Below are 17,647 nucleotides of genomic sequence, written 5' to 3' on the forward strand. Positions count from 1 at the left end.
AGCTCCTCAAACTCACAGATTGACATTACACTGCTTTTTCATGAACATAAAGCAAGGAGCAGGATTTGCCAGTTGTTCCATGTGAAGACTTATTAGTCCAGGTGTTAGCTTAACTGTCACCGATTGTTCTGTAGCTGAGAAACTATAAAATTATTTTGAAACTCAGTTGTGGAACAGAAATAAAGATCTCTGTATCTGGTCAAACAACATGTCTGCAATGAGACATTGACTGCATATCCAGACTTAATGCTGCCTTAACTCCACCAAGACCAGAAAATCATCTAAGCACCAACTCCAACCCAGAGCAAGTCATGCAAACCTGTGAGATGCTAGATACACTGCTAGCCTTTCTCTTCAGTGTCCCTTCTTGGCAAACAGTGAGTAGAGAACTGGGAAGAATTGATCTGAAATCATTAAAAGATCGTCGGCGAATTCCTTCAAGCTCTTCAGGAACTCTCAGGGAATGTGGGGGAATTTTTGGAAAAAGCTTTGAAAGGAGAGCCTCCTCTGAATTGCTGTAGCGACCAAAAGCTCGAGAGATTCCAATCAGGCAGGGCACTGCATACTTGCATAAATATTCTGGAAAATTAAAAAAAAAAAAAAAAAAAAAAAATAAAAAATAAAAGAGTACATTAATAGTAACTTAGAACTTCCCCTTCATGGTTTTGCTATCACTTCATTTAACTGCTTCAGCCTAATGTGATTTACAAAGACTTATCTGTGCAAGCAGAGGAAAAACTATAAATTAACACTTCCGCTTCCATATTTACCAGTCAGCAACACACAGGATAAATGTGTGTTAAGGTGAGTCAAAAGAAAAAGCTGCTCACTTTTCAGGAGCGACCCTGATAATTAGAATACACAAGAGAAGTTCAGAGGACAGGAGTTACAAATATAGTAACAATTTTTATAGTACCTTTATCATGCATTTGTGGGGTCTGGCACATTCCCAACAGGAACTGCATTACTTGTAGAATTGCATCCAAAATCTAAAGACAGATATATAAAAATATCTTTTGGTAAAGACATATCATTATCTTCTATTAGATCACTACAACAACTGGAACTTGCAAATATTAATTTAAGCACCTCTGCGAACAATTTTTCTTAATGCTGTGTGACTGAAAACATATATTGGCCTCACTCAGCTTACAGAGCTTCTTTTGTAAAGTCTGCAGTTAGCTTGTACATACCAGCAGAGGAAAACTGCAGCGGTCCTTATCTCAGTATTAAAACTGGAATTCTAAAACTCTGGGGTCAGCAGCTGGCATCCTTCAACACCCAGAAGTAAGGGCAGACTTATGAGTATCTTCTAGATACTTGACTATTAATTAACACAAGCAAAATAATGGAACGCTATGCATGTTAAAGCAATCAAACCCTTTGCAAGAAAGGTTTGCTGTGGTGTACTCTTCTCTAGACATTTGTCAGTATTACAGCATTGGAGAACTGGGCACTACATCAGTACAAACTTAAGATAAACTCTACCTGCTCTCTGAGAGATGCATCCCTGTAAGCAACATCCGATAACAACGTTACCAAGCAGAAGCTGAAGTTTTCTGCCACTGGAAGCAAGCCTGCGAAGTAAGACAGAAAATAAGCCACTTAAGCATTGTGACAGAGAACAACATAGAAAGAGCAAATGATAATAAAGGAAGAAGACGCTAAGGGATTCCCAACTCATACAGCTCTGAGATAGATTGTAGAAAAATATAGTATAACACACAAAATTAAAAGTACACTCTAACCATTATTATTTCAGCATGGAATGTTAAAAAAGTAGTTTTAACAATTAAAAAATGTCCAAGTTTTCAAGTAATTGAAAAAAAGTAAATTCTATAACATTATATAAAAGTATAGTTACATTAATTTTAAGAGAGATTAACAGAGCTAGAAATTAAGTGGTTTAATTAGTGACTAAGCATCAAAGCTAGAAGCAGAGCATACAAATCAGGTTCCACTCTGCTGCTCTAACTACTACACAATCTTCTCCAATTGAGTAACAAAAATATATTGAGTGTAGAACTATTTTTAATTCATCCAAATTAATTTAATCAAAAAGCAGTCAAGCAAGAAAGCCAGGAGCTATTAAACTTCCTCTTTGCTTCTAAAGGAAATCAATATTCAAGGCTGCTAAGTCAGGAGCTAAAACCTAGCAGGACCTATCATCTCCCCTAGTACCATATCCTGAAAAACCTTCGTAATCTCTATTTCCTGGCTGGCATTCCATGAAAGATCAAAAAATCCAAACATCACCTCTGCCCTTCCGTGCATTGCTTTCTTCTATCCATTGGACTTTGGGAAGACCCTTCAGAAGTCGGAGGAGGTAAGGAACCACATTATCTTTGTGCTAAAGAAGAAAACACTCTATTTAAAATGGAGCAGAAAAGCTGAACCATATAATCTCAACAGTTTTTAGAGATATGGAAAGACTACACTAACCACACAAAGAACTTGCTGCTAATGATTACTCCACAGGCTTCTTCAACATTGCAAAATTGATTTCAACACAGGCAACTGGAAGTAAACCAATTCGATGCTATAAATCCAATCCTTTCATTCTAGGCAACAGTTCATTCCCCACAAAACTTGGGGAAAAAAGTTCCAGAACAGCAATTAACCCCAAACAATTTATTAGTTTACAGCAAGGTCACAAAATAATTTTAAGGCACCTAGAAATTCAAAGTGCCAGTCCTAATTCAGTACATGTGACTGACCTGGCACTTAACTCACCTATGTAACACTTCAGCTTCCTAATCTGCAAATCAAAGGGTAGCACTTTCCTGCCTCACAGAGTTAACTAATACTAACTGCTGGTTTTGAAAATATCGTAAAAATGCTACAAAACATGAATACAGCTGCCTTATTTAAACTTCATACTAACAAAAACACCTAAAAAATGCAAAAAAAAAAAAAGGAAAAATGCAAGCAGTATTATAGTAAGTATGTACTACTAAATAGAAGATGACTCGGGTCCGATGCAAACCTAAGCAACACTGCACAACTTAAAGTAACATCTAATCACTTTGGATGTAGGACTCCATGTATCCTTCCTTTCCTCTGCACAAAACAATACCATGCCCAGAAGGGATCTTCAAAGGGAAGAGGACCAGCTTGTCATAAACAGGCTGACAGACACAAAAGGGGTGTTCATACACAATGCAGCCTATGTGCACTGTTTGTCTTCTCATGCCTGGGTAGTGCCAGGCGTGAAAGGGCCTATTACAAACCTGACATTCAGGAGTCCATTGGAACATACCTGTCATTCAGAAGCATGTGGGGAAGAACACAGAACGATACACACGGTTTGAGTAAATCCTCCTGAATAGCCTCTCCTTTCTCTCCTTAAGCTATGATGACCAACAAACATGACAGCAGTTTGGCTGTGGCAGTGTCATGACTACTGTAGCACACTCATCAGTGCTGTCCTTGTTTCCTTGTGCTCTTCTGCCTGCATCCATCTGTTATCTCTGACCCTTTTATTTATTTTTATGAAGAGTAAATACCAACTTTTCATTCATTGAACAACTAAACTTGAATTAATCCAAAATTTTTCAAGTTAAATAGAGTTAGTCTAAGCAGGACAAATACCTGAAGATCAGATTCAATTAGAAAGATTCCTAAAGCAATAACAGCATCTCTGCGACGTTCATCTAACTGGAAAATCCCATGGAAGTCCACTGGACACATACAGAGCAGTTTTTGTACCTGAAAAATAGCGGAGGAAAAGAACAGTGGAACAAGACTGAAAGTGTCAAAAAACAATCCAAGGGAACAACAGTACATCTGTTAAAACTGCCTTCCAAAAATCCACCAGTAGACCTCAGGCAAGTAATGCAAATAGCTCCTAGCTTCTCCTCATGGAGCAGAGCTGGCTGTCACGTCCATGCCCTAGCACATGCCAAGCAACAGGCCTGGGTAGCACTAACACAATAGCAAATATTTTCACAGCAGTGGAAGGAGTTGACAGGCTGTGGTTTTCAAGATTCATTCAGACCTCCTGTGTTTGAAGTAGGCAGTAGTCTTTCCATCTTCTGGAAGGCAGATGGCCACATTCCCCTCCTTTAGTCAACAATCTTAATGAGAGCATCTAAGGGCCACCAAAGAATGATGAATGACAGAAACTAAAGAAAGACAGAAAAATCTCAAGTAGAAGTCAAACATTTTTACCACAACTTATTTTCACATCTCAAGAAGATTTCTGAAACTTTTCAGAGCATCACATTAACAGAGCGCATTCCTGCATCCCTGGTACAACAAAGCCTTCCCTTCCACTAATTCATTGGGCATTCTGGACATACAAAAAATGTGCACCACACACCACATTTAATCAATTCCTGTAAACAAAAACCAGGTGGACAGAGCTTTAGTTACAGCTGCACAAATGCCTCAATTACATATAGCAATGAACAATAAACTTTTACCTAGCCGAGTACGACTTTTGCTCAAATCTTTTTAGCATAATTAAGTTTCCAGAACTATTACTTTCTCACTACTTACCTATTACTTCACTCCATACCAAGCAAACACACATCTAAATAATTCTCCCAAATAACAGTTCCATAGGGAAACAAAGTAAGAAAAGGAAAATGCAACAAGTGTATTTGTCTTTTTGTAAATCTCCTTAGTGTTAATAAATACTATCTAAAAAGGACTGCCACAATAAATATTTATGTTTGAACGCAAGTTACTTCCTGTTTACATAGCTCTTTAAACACACAGCCTTGAGATTTCTAAGCCACAAAACTATTTCCCTAGAGGACTGAAAGAATTTACTGGGTACTCAGTGGAATTTTAAGATTCTGATCCTTATACTGCCAGACCTCATGATTACAAGATCCATACACAACACAAATAATCGCCTTGCTCAACATAAAACACAGCAGAGGAAATAGGAACTTTGGAAAATAACTTCTGATGCACACATCAGGTTAATATCTGCAATAAAATGAGTGAGTAATTTCAGCTAGATATGAACCATTAACATAATTTAACTGCTACTATAGTCTCTCAAACTAAAGAAATAAACCCCTGAATATTAGTGAACCAACAGCAAGACATAAAAAAATTATTCACAGTTGGCTGTCAGACCAATGGCAGATTCTGAGAACAAGAACTAAGCAGTCTGTGACAGAGGACCACGAACAAGCACTATAGTTTTCACCAGCACAGCTTTGAGCTCAGAGACACCAACACCCGACACACCCGGCTGCCCCACGCCAGCGGTGGGTCTCGGTGGAGACCCACCGGGGGTACTGCCCAGGCGAGGGCTCCCACCTGCTTTTACATTCCGTGGAGGTTTATCCCAAGCAAATTTTACCTTGAGCCGACCGCGTCCCTTGGATTTAACCAGATACGTGGAATAAAGCGGCCTGCCCTAATTAAGCTGAGACTAATTAAACTTATAGGACTGTGTTCCACAAAATTCAGGGATGCGAAACTGCTGCAAGGACCCACGTTCCTCGCAAGGTCACGGGGGCCGATGGCCACAGCTGCTGTGGCGATGCCTCCCGTGACCGTGCTTTGGGGTCCCGCCGGGCCCGCAGCCCCCACGCAGGGCCGGGGCAGGCCCCGCCCGCGGCGGCAGCATCCCCGGGCACGGACACAAACCCCCCCCCCTGGGGCACGGACCCCCAGCGCCGCCCTGACCCGCTCCCCACGCGTGCCAGAGCCAAGCGAGGCGGCCTCCCACCCCCGCCCCGCACACGGCCGCGACCCCCCCGCCCTCCCACCCCCGCGGCACGAACACTCTCCACAGGAACGGTCCCCCCTGCCCCAGCACCCCCGATGCCGACCCCTCCACGCAGCCCCCACCCGTGTGACGCACACACAGACGGGCCCCCCCGCTCGCACGACGCCCCTTCTCCCCACACACACGCAGCCCCCAGGCGAGACGACCCCTCCCACCACCACAGGCGCAGCCCCCACGCGTGACAACCCCACACTCCCCGCAGGCACAGCCCCCCCCCGCCCCCCTCACGGGGCTCCCCTCACCTTCTCCAGCGGCGCCGGGCTCTGCACCGCCAGCGACCGCGCCAGCGACAGCACGGTGTTGAAATAAAACCCGCGCGCGGTGCCCGCGCTGCTCCCCCGCCCCACAGAAGGAGCCGCGCCCGCGGTGGTCGTAGTAGTGGTGGCCACCGCCGCCGCCGTCGCCGCCGTCGCAGCGGCCACCGCGGCCGCCGCCACAGCCGCGGCCGCCATGTTCTGAGGGAACGCGAAGCGCAGCCCGCCCGCCGGCCAGCTCACGCCCCGCCCTCTCTCGCAAGACTTCCACCTCCCGCGGGATCACGGATCGCCAATCGCACCGCAAAGATGGCGGCGCTAGCCGTGGCTTCCCCGCCCTTCACCAGTGCCCCGCCCTGGCTGCCGCGCCGCCCGCCCTCAGGCCCCGCTGTACAAATGGGCGCGCTCAGCCCTACTACTCCCCTCCCCCCGCCGCGGTGGTCTCTCCCAGCAACCGCCTATCTCTTAGCGGGGCGCCGGCACGCTTGCCCCGCCCCGGGCGGGGGTGGAGGGTGAGCGGTGGTTTCGCCCGGCGGCGGCCTGTGGGGGGAAGGAGTGGAGAGGGCCTTGGTCTGAGGTGGGGGCTTGACAGCTGGCGGCGGGGCAGGCGTGGGTCGTCCCCCGTGAGGCGAGAGGGTTGAGGGCGCCGTCTGCCTCAGGCGCTCGCCGCGGACGCTGCCTTCGCGCCCGGCTGTCGGCGGCGCCATGTCGGCCGTCCCGAGGAGCTACAACCCGTTCGCCGAGGAGGACGATGAGGAGGAGGAGGAGGTGGCGGCGCGGGGCAGCGGAGAGCGGCAGCGGTACCTGCAGCAGGAGGTGCTGCGCCGCTCCGCCGCCACCGCCGACAGCACCGCCCGCTCCCTCTCGCTCCTCTACGAGTCGGAGCGGATCGGCGTGGCCGCCTCCGAGGTGGGTCGCGGCGGCTCGGGGCCTGGGCCCGGGGCGGAGCCACCTCCCTTCGCGCCGCTGCTGTGTCTGGGCCGCGGCGGCCACCCCTGCCCTGTGTCCGCCGCCCCCGCCAGGGACCGCCGGGGGGCTGCTTGCCCTTCCCCGCGGGTCTCCGGAACGGCTCCGCAGGGTCAGTCGGTGCCTCGGAGACACCGGATCTTTCTGCGCCGCCGCAGGCTGGCGGTTTCGGGGGAGGCGGTTGGATTTCTGAGGAAAAATCCCCCGTTAGCTCCTCTCTGTCTGTACGGGCCTGAGAGTAGGACTGGGCTGTGTTTTCAGCTGCTTTTAACAATTCTTATTAAGTCTTATTAATCGTATTTATGCCTATTTTTATCTGACCAAAACGCGTTCAGGGGCTCTCGATGAAGCGAAGAGCCTGCCCTGTTGTTGTTTGTTGCTGTGTTTCACCCCAATGAATCACTTCCTCCGTTCCTCCTGCCTGGCTAGCAGGGCTTGTGCTTAGAGAGGTCGCTCGTAAAGGTCTTGTCCCTTGTGTCACCTGCTAATGGCACGTTTCTTTGAACAGCAGTAATGTAGCTGCCGAAATCCACCCGGGAGCACCCGCAGGCCGCGGTAGGTGCTGGCGCTGAGGAGGGCTCTCCGCGACGCTAACACACACATGCGAGCGCGTGACTTGTCCAGGAAAGCACAAATGAGGAATCAAGAACTTAGGCTTAACATAGGGCTCGTGGAAAGACTTGAATCATATGCGTTTGCTGCTTTATTGAAGGGAAGGAAAGAATATTCAACTAGAATTTCCTGAAGTTTAGAGACAATATGGATGCAAGTTCCTTGTTCTGGATTAGTGTTAGCTGCAGGTAGCTTTCCTGCCAGAATTTGCCAAAATCTTTGGATTACTTTGGAATAGTGTTGGTGCTGCTGAATTGGAAAATAGCATAATTGTATATATCAACATTTCAAATCCTGTACTGCTAGTATCAGCTAAAATATTATACCTATGCTATGAAAATACTCTGTTTGTGTTTATTTCCTGTGGTTATCCTGTTTATAAATGACCAGGAACATCCCAGTAATGTGAAAATAGTATCCCTTTCCAGTGAAGGTGTCGTTCACAACTAGAAATAGTACCGCTTGCTTGTTTCCCAGCCTTAAACCCTTGCATTTTCACTGCATGTCCCATCTGGTGCCATGCTTGTTCCATCAAGAAGAGGTACAAACATCAGCCTGACAAAAGGCCAATACAGAAAATTCCTGGATGCTCTTTGTGGTAGGTGTCAGGAAACTGGCATTGCATAGTGATGATGGTTTTATAGCTGGCTAATGCTATGGCTGACTAGCAGCTCTTGATTGGAATGCTCTGGAGGAAGAGTGAGTGAGTGAAAAAGCTACGTGCCTTTAGAAATAATCTACACAGATGAAGGAACTCTGTTATTTTCCTTTAGTGTGTCTGTTACATGCTTGATATTTCAGTTTATCTTGGCTTTACTAGCTTCTCTTTTTCTGTCAATGTCTGTTAGGAGCTCGTACGTCAAGGAGAGGCACTGAAGCGCACGGAACAGATGGTAGATAAAATGGACCAGGACTTGAAGACTAGTCAAAGGCACATAAATAGCATTAAAAGTGTTTGGGGGGGCTTGGTAAATTACTTCAAAGCCAAACCTCCAGAGAGCAGACCAGAGCAGAATGGAACCCCTGAATATTATGCTAACAGTAGGTAAGTAAAATAAATATTGTACTTGAGATTTATCTCCCACAGCATCTCTAAAATGTCACCAGAAAACCAGAACTTAAAAGATCTGTTGACTCTGTTGAGTAGACTTTTGAGATGGTGTCTAGCCCCCTTTTTCCTTTAACTCTGAGAGAAATGTTTTTACTCTTATTTATAATTTTAGTGGTAATAATGACTTGTAATTGTGTTAATTTTGTAATTAACTTGTAATTGAAGTTAATTAGAACAACTACACAAAGTCACACAAGTAATTCTTCAGAGCCTTCTGAAGTATCATGCTTACTTCAGTCTTATCAGGAAGTCATGATTTGTAGCATTGACATGCTTCCAGTTAAACATTATGTGTATTTCTCTAGCTTTAATAGAAGCTGTAATTAAAAAAATCGTTGCTGTGGAGTTACTGTGTCTTACAGTACTTGTCTGTCTTGAGCTGAGAAATTTATGTCAAGCCTGGTAATGCTACATGGATTGATTCCCCCTTCCCTTCCCCCTCTATCTTCCACTAGAGGAAAGCAACAGGTTGCCTCCAAGATGGAAGATACAGTTTTTGTTTTGATCTCAAAGTTTCCATACCCTGTTTTCAGCACTAAAGCAACCAGTTCTGCTCTCACTGAAAACAAATGCTAATAGTTTATTTTAAAGGAGCATTTAGGATTGGGCCTGACAAATTTGCTTTTGTTTAAATTTGATACCTGTTCTTGTTTAACAGAGTCGGAATGAGGCCTGTGGTCCATTGGAATGTTTTCTTTTTATTCTCTTTATTACTAGATTGAAAGAAGCAATGATGTCTAGTAAAGAACAAGAGTCAAAATACCAGGAAAGTCATCCAAATTTAAGGAAGCTAGATAATTCAGGTTTGTTAACTTTATTTTATACTGAATGTCTGTTATCCGTGTGGGGCAAACTTGCACAGTGGTGAAGGCAGACACCCTTCAGCCTGCCCAATTGTTGACTTGCGTTGCTGCCTATCATCTGGAGATTTGTATCCCTTCATGGCTTTGAATTCTAGGCAATTATCTTTCCTAAAACTCCTTATATCCATGCCGAGGATGTGAAATTTTTTACTTGGATGCAGATTTTATTTAGCCCTTCCAGGAGTGGGGGTGAGGGAAATTATGCTGCAGCTGCTAAAGACTGATATATCCAGTGCCTGTATTTGCACAGAGGAGACTATAGCCAAGAATTCACACAAGCTGCAGGCAGCCTTGTCCTATGTTTGCCAAAATGTCAACTTACAGGTTCAGAGGTTCTCCTTTTTAACTACCATTTGTCATAGTTTTCATATATGTTTTCCTTGTTATTTCAAACATGGATTATAACCCTTCATACTGAAGTCATTACTTGATTCACGCAAGGAAGTGTAGCTTTGGTCTTGTTCCTCTTTCTCACAATGAGTTGTGTGGTGATGTTAACGTACAAAGTAACTGTTCCTTTTTGAAGAGGTTCAATTATTTAGCTTAGTAAGAGTGAGAAAGCAGCAGGGTATCTATAGTTGTAGTTGTGTAAGCGAAGGAGTGGGTTTTGGTAACATTAATCTCCATTCCACTCCATGGAATATTAAAAGTCTGTCCGATAGAGGGCAGAAATAACTCTCTGGTGGCTTGACCTGGGAGAACACTAACTGCTGCTGGTAGAAGTTACCAACTTACTTGCTTTGTTGGACGGGGTTTTTCCTTTTTTCTCTCAACTACATAGTAGAACTACAAAAGGCAGCCCAAAAGAGAATAATTGTAGCTTAATAACTGTTCATCTTGAGGGGTGCTGTATACATTGGACTGGTTTTGATATATTGCCAACAGGTTATGTGATTACATGGCAGCTGTGGCCAGACTAATTTTTAATAGCCCTTCTAAAATGTTATAGCTTCTTCTTGCTAGCTTTTCTATTATAAAATATTATGTATCTACTCTTAACAGACAACAATTTCAGCAAAGCAGATTTAGTTTCTTCAGTGCAAGGGGATTCCTATCCGAAGAACCAACACCTGCGAGCTTACCACCAGAAAATTGATAGCAACTTGGGTGAGTGAGAAAATTGAAGCTGTTTGATGTAATACAATTTTCAATTTTTGGCTCTTGAGCCAGAGAAAATTACTAAGTAAGATATTGTGAACAAACAGTTTTTCACTTAATTCACATGTGAAATTTGATAATAAATAATAATTAAAATAAATTATTTGCTTGTATTCAGCATTCATGTGGCAAGAACCCGAAGTTGATTGAAGCATACAGTATTTGAATGGTAGAATGCTGTAAGGTGTCTGTGGATCAACTACTTGCAAATATTAATAACAAGTCAGAGTTAGACATTAAATTAATGTGAAACCAGCTAGAAACAAACTGGCTAGGATGCCTGGAATAGTATAAATCTACTGTGGACACTACTGGTATCAGTACTTCAACTCTTCAGCAACATGCTTGTGCTTTAGAAATAGTTAGGTTTTGAACTGTCTCTGAGCAGAGAGACCAAGGGGAAAAACCCACACCAAAACCATAAGGTCTGTTAGATCATATATTGACAAGAAAAACACTTACCAAGTATGAATACGTTAGCAAATCTGTCATTTGAATGACAAAATGGTGCTGAAGTATCCCATAACATTTGCATTCAAGATACGAAAATGTCTCTTTAAATCATTGTATAAGTTGACTGGAATATTACTGAGACAAGCAGGCTTATTCACCTGTGGTGGTTTGACCCTGGCTGGATGCCAGGTGCCCACCAAAACCACTCATGACTTCCCTCCTCAACTGGGTGGGGAGAGAAAATATAACAAAAGGCTCGTGGGTAGGCATAAGGACAGGGAGATCACTCAGCAATTACTGTTATGAGCGAAAGAGACTCAACTTCTTTAATTTACTACCATTCAAATCAGAAAAAAACACCTTCCCCCCACTGCTTACTTCTTCCTGGGCTTAACTTAATTCCCAGTACCTCTATGTCTTTGCCCTGAGCAGAGCAGGGGAGCAGGGAATGGGCATTACAGTCAGTTCATAGCATGTTGTTTCTGCTGTTCCTTCTTCCTCACATTCCTCCCTTGTCCAGCATGAGCTCTTTCCCACGGGAGACAGTTCTCCATTAATTTCTCCAGCATGAGTCCTCCCCATGGGCTGCAGTTCTTCATGCACTGCTCCAGCATGCGTTCCGTCCATGGGGTACAGCCCTTCAGGAACAGACTGCTCCAGCATGGGTCCCCTGTGGGGTCACAAGCCTGCCAGCAAACCTGTTGCAGCATGGACTCTTCGTAGGTCCACAAGTCCCACCAGCAAAACTGCTCCAGTGTAGGCTTCCCACAAGTCAGCGCCTCCTTCAGGATCCACCTGCTCTGGTGTGGGGTCCTCTGTGGGCTGCAGGTGGATCTCTGCTCCACTGTTAACCTGCAGGGGCACAGCCTGCCTCACCATGGGCTTCACCACAGGCTGCAGGGAATCTCTGCTCCAGCGCCTGGAGCACCTCCTGCCTCCTTCTGCACTGACCTTGGTGTCTGCAGAGTTGTGGTGCTCTCAAAGTCTCACTGCTCTCAGTGGTGCTGATTTTTTTTCTGTACTATACTATCCCAGAGGTGCTGCCACTGCACTGATTAGCTTGGCCTTGCCCAGTGGTGGGCTTGTTTTGGAGCTGGCTGGCATTGGCTGCATTGGACATGGGGGAAGCTCCTAGCATATTCTCACAGAAGCCACCTCTGTAGCCCCCCCCCCCCCCCCCCCCCCCCCCCCCAAAACCTTGCCCCACAAACCCACTATACCATCTATTCTGAAAAGTCTTAAGCAGGTACTAGTAACATTAATAAGGAAATACTGCTTTGAATTGACATCCAGATTATATCAGCGTGGATACTTACTACCTCTTTTTCTAAAGCTTACTACTTATATTGAAAGATGCATTCAACTTACCTGACTGACAGTTGAATGCAGACATGAAATTGTACATCAGTTTGGACCCAAAGAATTTACAACTGTGCACAACTTTTGAAATAAACAAGTTATGCAGAAAATAGAAGAATCAAAAGGCACTAAATATTTAATTTGTGAAATTGCTGCATTTCTTTCATTACTTCCCAAAACCACTCAGCTGACTTTCTCTTCCTTTGTTCTGTAGCATATATACAAAGTGCCTCTTTGCTTACATGTGTCACTGTTTAGCTGACCTAGAAATCAGAAAGGAATAGATCAAAGTAGTCAAGCACCAGTTAGTAGACACACATTTGTTCTACTCCCAAGCTGTGCAAAACTTATTAGCCTCAGAAGCATTTATACCAATAAATTATATGATTAAATAGTTTCCTTGTAGCCAAATGAGAAAATCTGGAAATGGGATTTTTTCAATCTATGCTTGGTAAATAACTGCTTAAATCTTAGTGTATTGATGATACCTCTGCATGAAGTTTAAGGTAAAACAATTGAGGTAGTGAGCATACTGTGTATACAGAGCTGAGAAAAGATGTGCCAAATTTTCTAGGAATTTTTTTTTTAAAGTAAAAAGTACATTACAGAGTATGTCATTTTATAAAGATCTGATTTGGTTTTAAGCATTTGTCATTAACTTGTAATGGAAAAAAGGAGGAAGTGATTATTTCTGGTAGTGATGCTGTGGAAGTATTAAAACGTCAACACTTCCACTACTGGAGAACAACATTTAGATTTGAGCAGTTGCAATGAACATTTTCTAACTCAGGGTTTTGTAGAAGAGGGAATCCTGAGAGTGTCCATTTAAACAGTATGCTTTATGCTTCCTTATGGTCCCTCTCTTTATTGACAGATGAGATGTCTTCTGGATTGAGTCGTCTGAAAAACCTAGCTCTTGGTCTGCAGACAGAAATAGATGAGCAAGATGATATGCTGGATCGGCTAACAAAAAAAGTGGAGACACTGGACGTCAATATTAAAAGTACTGATAAAAAAGTCCGACAACTTTAAAGGCTTTTTAGAAATATTTTTGTCCAGCATCAATTCTTCTTGGATGTCTTATCTCAACTGATCGCCTAAAACAAAAAAATCTTGGACAGTGTCCATTTCTCTTTTTTCTGATATGTTATTGATTTTGTTGTCATTAAAATGGCATAATCTTAAGTGCAGCATAATACATTATACTTCTTCCTAATGAATATGGGAAAAGTGCATGTTGAGTGAAATCTCTCAGCGCTTGGTAAGTGGTTTTGTGCTGGATACCCTGCTCAGCTGTATAACTGTGCATGATGTGTGCGCAGGAATTTGCAATCTACAAAGCTCCAGTGTCCTTGGCCTGGTAGCTGCGATGAGAAAAGTAACTGCATTTTACCCCTGTTTTGGGGAGAGGGTAGGGGGAACAGAATGTGCTGCTTTGCCCAGAGCAAATGTTGCTGATTCTGTTTACCTACAGCTATTTTAAATTCTGAAAAAATGCTGATTTCCAGCTGTAAAAATAATTCAAAGTGACTGTTCTCTGGTGTTTCTGGGGCTTAAGGAACGCACTGTTCTGTGGAAGTTGTGAAATACCGGGGATGTCATGCAGTGATGATAATACCCTGTGCACATTCCCTTTCCTAAGATGACTTTTGCCAAATGTGGCTCCACAAAATGCAGGGTTTATGTTTGGGTCACTAAATTCTATCACCTTTATAGCATTTTCTGTAAAGATCTCTAAGGGTGTCTTACAGTCAGCAAGAAGTGCTGATTGACAGTGACCCCAAAAGTTTGGATAACAAAATCAGGACTTAAATATATGTGCTCCTAAAGATTCTTGTGTAGAAATTGCTACAGTCTTGCTTTTTTATTTCCTGCTTTTTCTCAGTTTATTCAGTTAGGTGATTATTTGAAAAAGAACTTCCATTTTAGAAACAGAGAGTTGGTCTGATGCTGCACAGATTGTAGGAGACTGTTCTTTAACGTTTATTTCAGATGTGATAGGGATTGAGTAGGTGCTGTGCTTTCCCAGGTAATGACTGTTTTGAAGAAACTTAGCAGGTGTGAAAAGTTCCTGCGAATAAAGAAAAGCTCAATAACATCTTTGAATCTTCCAGATAGAAGTTGGGCCTTCCAATTTGCTTTATTCTTTTGTAAGTATCACTGTAGAACAAAATGATAACAATTCTGCTCCTGCCTGAAGACATGACAGTGAGAACTTGCTGTCTGTCATGAAAACAAGTTATTTCAGTTTGGAGAGGCCAAGGGACCTGTGTCAGTATTGCAGCACTTGCTGTCACAAATGACAATGTGTGGCTAAGAAGAGAGAGTTGCTTTTTGAGCTGTATCTTGGTATTTTACCAATTAAAGGAAGACCTTGGTGTTTAGGGCTATCGAGCTTTTACCCCTCATGAACATCATGTTCACACCCTCCCTTTTTCTTTTTTCAAGGATTTGTTGCCTTGAGCTGGCTTGCTGCGAAGTACATGCCATTGTTAAGGAGATAAAACTTGAGTCTTGTTTTACTGTGTCTCCTGAAAGTTCACTTGTAGAAAAATGAATCACTAAAAAAGCTATACTTCTTGGACATAATATTATGGAAAAATATTATTCCTGGGATTACTAGCAGAGTAGAGTTGTGAATTAATTTGAGGTGAGCTTCTGTTTCCCCTTATGTTACTGATGTCATTGATTTCAGTCCCTAAAAAGAAATGTGGTTTCCAGGGACATAAAACTTCAAGAGATATTGAGTACCTTTAATTGTTTTTTAATTTTCACTTTGTGCCATTTACGTTCATTTGGAACTGTGAAAAAACTTATTAATAACAATGTATCATCTTAACTTTTTGGGTATATACCATAATTAATTCTCTGTTACTCTGTTAGAATATTTATGAATTATATAATTTGATGTCTCAACATGGTTGATGCATTTATTTAGTAAATGATACAATCATTAGTTTTCAAAACGTTAAGTATCTTAGTGAACGAAGATTGAGATTTTCATTAGACCTACTTTAGTTTCTTATTTCACTCTTCCCTTTTAATAAAAAGGGTGAAAAGACTTGCATTTTTTTCTTATCCCAATGCTGGTTAACAGAAACACACCTTAGAAAGGCTGTATAAATTCTCTCCAGACAGAGAATGAAAAAAAAATGGCATAGTAACACTCCTTTTACTGTGAGATCTGCCTTCACCTGAATGCAACTGTTTCACAACTAAATTTTTTGCGGAGTAAGAATTTAACTAGGGAGTACGCTGAGACTTTCTCAACTAGGGTATGGCTAATGGAGCAAAAATGTAGCTGTAGTTGTGTTACGTGTAATAAGAAATGTGGAGCTTGGATTCAAACAAAAATTTTTGTTGATTTAAGAGTGAAGTGTGTTGCCTTTCTGATGTAAACTATTCAATTTTTTAGTCTCAATTATTTCACAAAATGAACTGAAGTTTTTGGTCGACTGTTCAGTTGTATTAGCCTTATGAAATGTTTATTGCATCCTGGATATCTTTGCCTTTTAAACACAGGCAGGAAAGGTGGATTAAAAAAAATAACCCCCTATTTCTGCTTTGTGAACCTCATGATCCAAGCAGACTAGAACACCTGCATCTCAGCCATGTGGAAGTCATGCAGAGGTCTAACTTCTCATCTCTTCTAAGAATCCCATTCATTGCCTCAGTAATGTATGTCTGTCTTTGCTTAGGCTTTCCTGCTCAATTTATTTTTTTTTTTGGTATTTTTTAATGGCCTTGTTTTAAAGGATTATTTCCCACATCTGATTTCTTTTGTGGGGAAAAAAAGATGGTGTATGGGAGTAAATTCATTCCTGTGACAAACTGAATTCCCATTCTTGCCTTTCATACGGGTGATTTATGTTGATGAAGAACTTAAGTGTAACTGACATGAAGAGACCACACTATTTTGTAATAGTGATGAATTTTTTTGCTCCTTAGAGTAACTTTCCTGCAGAAAGGGGAAATTTAAAGGAAACAAAAAATAAACCACCACATGATTTTTGCCGGTCCAGGAAATGTCATTTTGCATGTGTTATGAAGGACTTAGTTCAGTAGCTTTTCTTACTACTTCCTGAGAGAATTTTATTTCTTGGATACTGTTGAAAAACTTACTTCGTGTAGGGTATAGGACTTTCAGAAGAAATTTAATTTGCACTCAAGCGCTAACTTGGTAAGTTAAATGATATTGCCTAAATACTCATGTTGGTGTAGAAACTGGTGTCATTGCAGCAAAATACCTCTGTTAATTTTATTGTCTTGAGTAGAAGTTGAAGGTCAGAAGATGATAGAAAAAAATATTTTGTGTTCTTTGCACAAGGCATTTTCTTGTTTCTCAAAAAGTTTGCTAATACATTTTGAAGAGGTTTTAAACACTAGAAAGTAGCATACCCTGCGTACATAAGACTAAAAACAGCAAGGAAAAAAAACTAGTGTCTGACTACTAGATGCCTAGGTGTATTTGCTTTTTAAATTTCCTGAGCATTGAATTAAATATTGTAACAAGTGATGCGTAGCTGAATTTTAGTCTGTACTACAAAGATCTGTTGCTGTGCTGAACTCTGTTGGCCTACAGAAGTTGCTGGGGGCACTACATGGTGCCACGGGTTTTCTAATGTGTGAAACTCATCTGAAATATTTTGCTGCTTAGTAGTTTTTGTGAAGTGATATCATTTGTTAAATGGTAAAATAGAAAATACTTTCCAACCACTCTGCCTTCTGAACAAACAGATTTTTGTAGGCATTTTTACAAGCATAACATACAGAGGATATGTGTTAATTTTTACTTTGAAATATATGGGGCTTAATTTTCAAAATCACAGGTAGTGATTATTTGTGTCTATGGCTTTTTTAAATAGTACTTTAATTCTGTGCCACCCAAGTGTAACAATTTTATACTAGTCAAATTGAAATATCTATTTCTTTTATTTAAGTGCTAAACTGGATTGTAGTATGGTAATTTAAGAAATTGAATGAAATGAATGTTGAATGGTAAGATGGTGAATAAAGGTGCTTATAAATGGAGAGTTTTTACATTTATTTCCCTAAAATTCTTTGCTAACAGCTTCATTGACATTTCTTTCCCATAGTAAGATCTGTTAAAGTGCTGGAC

The 17,647-nt window shown here is 42.2% G+C and overlaps 2 protein-coding genes across 3 annotated transcripts in view; one reads left to right on the forward strand and one right to left on the reverse strand.

The window, feature by feature from the left end:
• The window catches only part of PI4KA (phosphatidylinositol 4-kinase alpha), a 63,194-nt gene extending 56,951 nt beyond the window's left edge, over nucleotides 1-6,243 (reverse strand). For both annotated transcript variants that reach the window (XM_055797183.1, XM_055797182.1), the window contains exons 1-6: nucleotides 5,995-6,243; nucleotides 3,592-3,708; nucleotides 2,257-2,350; nucleotides 1,489-1,577; nucleotides 917-989; nucleotides 320-579 (exon numbers count right to left, since the gene is read on the reverse strand). In XM_055797183.1, coding sequence (XP_055653158.1) covers nucleotides 320-579; nucleotides 917-989; nucleotides 1,489-1,577; nucleotides 2,257-2,350; nucleotides 3,592-3,708; nucleotides 5,995-6,204 — 843 coding nt within the window. In that variant the 5' untranslated portion in view covers nucleotides 6,205-6,243. The remainder of the gene's footprint in view (nucleotides 1-319; nucleotides 580-916; nucleotides 990-1,488; nucleotides 1,578-2,256; nucleotides 2,351-3,591; nucleotides 3,709-5,994) is intronic.
• Nucleotides 6,244-6,480: 237 nt separating this feature from the next.
• Nucleotides 6,481-17,559, forward strand: SNAP29 (synaptosome associated protein 29). Its single transcript, XM_055797185.1, has 5 exons — nucleotides 6,481-6,915; nucleotides 8,433-8,629; nucleotides 9,413-9,498; nucleotides 10,561-10,665; nucleotides 13,403-17,559. The coding sequence occupies exons 1-5, from the start codon at nucleotides 6,712-6,714 to the stop codon at nucleotides 13,558-13,560; spliced, it is 750 nt and encodes a 249-aa protein (XP_055653160.1). The 5' UTR covers nucleotides 6,481-6,711; the 3' UTR covers nucleotides 13,561-17,559.
• The last annotated feature ends 88 nt before the right edge of the window (nucleotides 17,560-17,647 follow it).

Source organism: Falco peregrinus, chromosome 2, assembly GCF_023634155.1.
Source record: "Falco peregrinus isolate bFalPer1 chromosome 2, bFalPer1.pri, whole genome shotgun sequence".
Taxonomy (NCBI): Eukaryota; Metazoa; Chordata; class Aves; order Falconiformes; family Falconidae; genus Falco; species Falco peregrinus.

Bases quoted from the DNA above. Each gene is read 5' to 3' on its own strand.
- SNAP29 (XM_055797185.1), top strand. From the start codon at position 6,712: ATGTCGGCCGTCCCGAGGAGCTACAACCCGTTCGCCGAGGAGGACGAT. The intron at 8,630-9,412 runs GTAAGTAAAATA...CTTTATTACTAG, and splicing joins GAATATTATGCTAACAGTAG to ATTGAAAGAAGCAATGATGT. The intron at 10,666-13,402 runs GTGAGTGAGAAA...CTTTATTGACAG, and splicing joins GAAAATTGATAGCAACTTGG to ATGAGATGTCTTCTGGATTG.